Source organism: Contarinia nasturtii, unplaced genomic scaffold (assembly GCF_009176525.2).
Source record: "Contarinia nasturtii isolate CC-2019 unplaced genomic scaffold, AAFC_CNas_1.1 Cnas_scaffold_611, whole genome shotgun sequence".
NCBI lineage: Eukaryota > Metazoa > Arthropoda > Insecta > Diptera > Cecidomyiidae > Contarinia > Contarinia nasturtii.
This window is the reverse complement of record NW_022197962.1, coordinates 1-4,500: the sequence shown is the minus strand read 5'-3', so window position 1 is coordinate 4,500 and position 4,500 is coordinate 1. Positions and strand designations below refer to the sequence as shown.

The following is a 4,500-nucleotide window of genomic DNA, read 5'->3' as shown; positions in this document are numbered from 1 at the left end:
TTGACCTCCTTAATGCCGTTCGTCGAATGCGGCCATCAGAAAATGGTAAAAATCATTTTATGTAAATCATTTTTCGAATCGCTATGGACACGCATTTAAAAAAAAATTCATGTTAAATTTCTTGTTTAGCCTGTTTCCGGCATTCAACGGATCGTATTATAACTGGCGAATTGGTCCCAGACGATGAAAATCCACAGATTTTTGTATTTGCAAGAAATTATTCAGGGGATCGTAGTTCAAATGGTGAATTGGCCGAAAATAATGAATTCCCTTGGATGGTTGGTATTTCATGTTAAATAGTGATAACCTCATCAGTTTCGACTTAAAATGCAATGTAACTCCTTTTATTTCTTAGGTTGCATTGCTCTATGTTAACCCCAACCAATCGTCCTTCGATTGTGGTGGTACAATCATTTCAAACAAATTTGTGCTGACGGCAGCACACTGTGTGAGTCAGCGACAACCGACAATGGTTCGTATGGGAAAGGTAAGAAATACACTGCAGTGCTTTATTTCAAAATTATTTTCATTTTATTTTTATTATCAATATTAAACAGGTGTCTTTGAAAAATGGAAATAACGACGTAATTAAAGCAACCAATCATGAAATTGAGGTTACTATTCCTGTTTTTTTAAGCGAAAGTAAATATTGATTAGAATTATTTTGAACAGGAGATCATCGTTAATCCGCGTTATGATCGTGACACGAAAGTGAATGACATTGCTTTGATTCGGGTAAAAAACACAATCCAATTTTCAAGTTACATTAGGCCAGCTTGCTTACAAACAAATTTGCATGACATACCATCGGATGTGAAGCTCACTGTAATCGGCTGGGCAACTACATCAGCTGAACGTAGGCTATATTATTTTAATTTTTGGCATGAAAAATTAAACTAATTTTAACTTAATTATATTGGAATTAAAGAGAATGTGCAATCAGAGATCCTGCTCAAAACGGAATTGATGCCCCTATCGGAATGCAACTCAACAATGATGGAATGGAATCGCGAACAAAATTTGCCCAACTATCGAAATGGTCTGATCAAAGGACAATATTGTGCACATGACCCTCAAGGAAAAAACGACACTTGCTACGGAGACACTGCTGGGCCATTGCATTATTTCCCCAACAATGGAACATCGCTGGCCACGGTGGTTGGCATTGTATCGTTTGGTCAAAGCTGTGGTCTTGCTCTACCAACCATTTTCACTAGGGTCGCATATTATTTGGATTGGATCGAAGGAATCGTTTGGCCCAACGTATAAGGCACCAAATGATTTGAATTTGGATGAACGAAAACACTTTTAATGAATAATTTTTTTTAGTTCTCTTACTCATTCACCCAAATGTATATGACTTTCATATGAACATTTTTTTTATTTGAATAAATTTATGAGAATAATTTTGTTGGATACCGAATGTTTAATTTGGAGTGTAAGTTGTCTATTTTATTCAAAAGTCGTCAAAGCTATTACATTCACTACAGTATGTTGCGAGGTCGGATTTCTAGAGGGGGTACTTTTTAAAATCTCATTCTTAGATAGAGATTTTACTTTTCCGCGCACATAGTGTAAGGTGAAAAGTATTGTAATCGGTCAAAATTTTGAAAACTTTGGAAACATGTTTTCCACCTAATATTGAGGTCAGAGAACACGAATTTGGCGTTTTTAAACATGGTTTTTGTTAATCTGTACGTCGTACGTTGTACGCAAAATTTGTTAGCAAGATTGCGCTCATCGTAGAAACTTAATTCAAAATCTGACTTTACAGGATGATTGGAGGTCGCGAGGAATAGAAATCATTAGTTTTTGAGCGACTTTGGTTGATGGAAAAAAATGTCATGCCTGGAGTGATACCTATTAAAAATAGTCTAATTTTCGTCCAAAAGTCATACTTAATGTAGACTTAAACACTCAAAAATATGTATTGGGGGTTTTTTTGGCACGAGAAAACCGAATCCGACGTTAATTTTGAGATACAATTAAGTTTTAACAGAGTTTCTTTGAAAAAATCGCGAAAAATTTAATTTTTGTATGGAGGTCATGCTTTTATGCTACCTTAATGACGTGAAACTTTGCACAGACTATTTTTTACAGAAAAAATTACATTCTGAAAGTTTGAAGAGATTTCAATCAAAGCTAGGGGTACCTCCCATACAAAATTTTCATTTTTAGCTCAAAAACGAATATTTTGTATGGGAGCCCGAATGGTTCATTTGCGGACTTTAACGGAGATGTTGCGGAGCTGTGTGGAGATAGATATGAACAGTATGCAAGAGGCGTGAACAGTATACAACAGACGAGTGTAAATCTTTATTTGTGTGCGCGCAATGGTTACTATGCTTACGCATGTTCTTCAATACTGTTCATGTCTATCTCCACACAGCTCCGCAACATCTCCGTTTAAGTCCGCAAATGAACCATTCGGGAGGTACTCTTACTTTTCGTTGAAATTTCTCCAAACTCTCCGAATGCTATTTTTTGTGAAAAAAATAGCCCATGCTCCTTACGATACCATACAGGCATGATTCCCATACAAAAATCCAATTTTGTACGAAAAGTGTTTCAAAAATAATGTTTATGGCAAAATTAACGTCGGACATATTTTACTTTTCCGCACACCTAGTGTAGGAAAGGTATTGTATTAGGCCAAAAAATTAAAGTCATCCCAAAACATGTTTTCTATGCATATTTAATGTAGATGATTTTGGGGCATATTAATGTGCGTCGCTGTGTGTAATGTGTCCTGTGTCCTGTGGCGTGTTGCCAAAATTTGTTAACTCGATAAATCTTCTTCCAAAAACTCAATTCCGAATGGAATATCCACAATCCATACATTTTACTTTTTTGATCATTTTTCAACCATTTTGGTGACACGATGGTTTCGTGCTCAGACATAAAATTCAAAATCTGACTTTACGGGATGATTGGGCATTACGAGGAATGGATCTGGTCAAATTTTCAACGACATTGATTGATCGATGTAAAACTTAGACTGTGAAGAGGCACTTATGAGAAAAATGCCTTAAAATGATATTCTTTCAAGTTGAACGCTGAAAGGATGTGTAGTGGGGGGGTTTTCTGGCACGAGAAACCCGAATCTTATGTTAGTTTTAAGATTCAATCAATTTTTCACAGTCTTTTCATACAAAAATCCACAAAAAATTTCATTTTTGTATGGAAGACTTGCCTTTGTGGTACCGTAATGATGTGAAACTTTGAACAGGCTATTTTTTTATTGACATTTCTTTAAACTTGGTGTGATTATTTATTTTGATAAGAAAATAATATTCACAAGTTTTTACGGTAATTTAAGTTACTGCAACCATACATAGACCATCATTTCTGTTTATTCCCAAAATTTCGGTTCCATGCGGAAAAGTCAGCTTGCGTACGTAAGCCTCTTTATTTAAAGATCATATTGGCAAGACATGGTAAACAATTGCTATGGTGAAATGTGTAAATATTTTTTTTAAATAATTTAAGGAGAGAAGAAAAGAGAGAGAGAGTGTGTAAATGGAAGATATTCATAATAATAACATGGTGATCAATGATCATAACGCAAACAAGTAAAGAGACTCAACTATAGCATAATATGTGATCGAAACTGTTATCAGCATGCGCTGATGTGTATAGCTTTCATATTTACACTTTTGAAAGCGTGTCATTATCATGGGCTATATAGCGTATGAAGTAACACTAAACCAAATTTGGTAATCAGTACGATTTGTTCCTTCCTTTATTGAGGTTCAATTCAGAAAAGTTGCTATTTAAAGCGAGTTAAAGTTCTTTTTTGTTGTTTTTTCAATTCATTATTTTTCATTTACTAAATATCTAAATTTTTAATTTTAAACAAATCGAATTAAGTTTCGATTCGAACGATGAATTCCTTCATCCTATTCATTTTATATTTTTGTGCAATTACGATCAGTGGCATCCCAGGTACATTTTGTATAATTCATTAGAGAAGAAAATTATATAATATTTAATCATTATCATTTGTGTGTCTTGTGTCTTCATGATGTGACACATATGCGTGTCATAAATATATTCAATGTAAGCGACATGACATTGCCTTTGTACTACAAACATTAGAGTGCTTCATTTTTGGTACATTTTTCAAAATTACATCAGCTATAATGATCAATGATCATAGGAGAGATATTATTTATAATTACTAAGATCAACTTTATGGGATAGATATGATAATTTTGTATCGATAATGCCTATAGTTGATGTATTTTTGAGAAATGTACCAAAAATGAAGCACCCGAATATAAATACAGTGCGGAATATATTAAACAGATACGTACGCAACAAAGTGATAGCGATGGGTTAAAAGTTTACGCATTGAAAAATTAAAGTGGCTTACGTTACACAAGCTAACCTTTCCACATGGAAACAGAAATTTTGAGAATAAACTGAAACTATGGTCTATGTATGATTGAACTTAATCACCGTAAAAACATGCGAATCTTATTTTCTTACCAATATACA

General features: G+C 34.1%; 1 protein-coding gene across 1 annotated transcript; it reads left to right on the top strand.

Annotated features, from left to right (window-relative positions):
• Window positions 1-6: 6 nt before the first annotated feature.
• Window positions 7-1,423, top strand: LOC116340007 (serine protease Hayan-like). The gene is made up of 6 exons (XM_031766121.1): window positions 7-45; window positions 130-278; window positions 356-487; window positions 558-614; window positions 673-856; window positions 929-1,423. The coding sequence occupies exons 1-6, from the start codon at window positions 27-29 to the stop codon at window positions 1,267-1,269; spliced, it is 882 nt and encodes a 293-aa protein (XP_031621981.1). The 5' UTR covers window positions 7-26; the 3' UTR covers window positions 1,270-1,423.
• The last annotated feature ends 3,077 nt before the right edge of the window (window positions 1,424-4,500 follow it).

What these genes read in the sequence shown, in the direction of transcription:
- LOC116340007 (XM_031766121.1), top strand. An exon ending in ATAATGAATTCCCTTGGATG is followed by an intron (nt 279 to 355) that starts GTTGGTATTTCA and finishes TTTATTTCTTAG; the next exon opens with GTTGCATTGCTCTATGTTAA. An exon ending in GGCAACTACATCAGCTGAAC is followed by an intron (nt 857 to 928) that starts GTAGGCTATATT and finishes TTGGAATTAAAG; the next exon opens with AGAATGTGCAATCAGAGATC.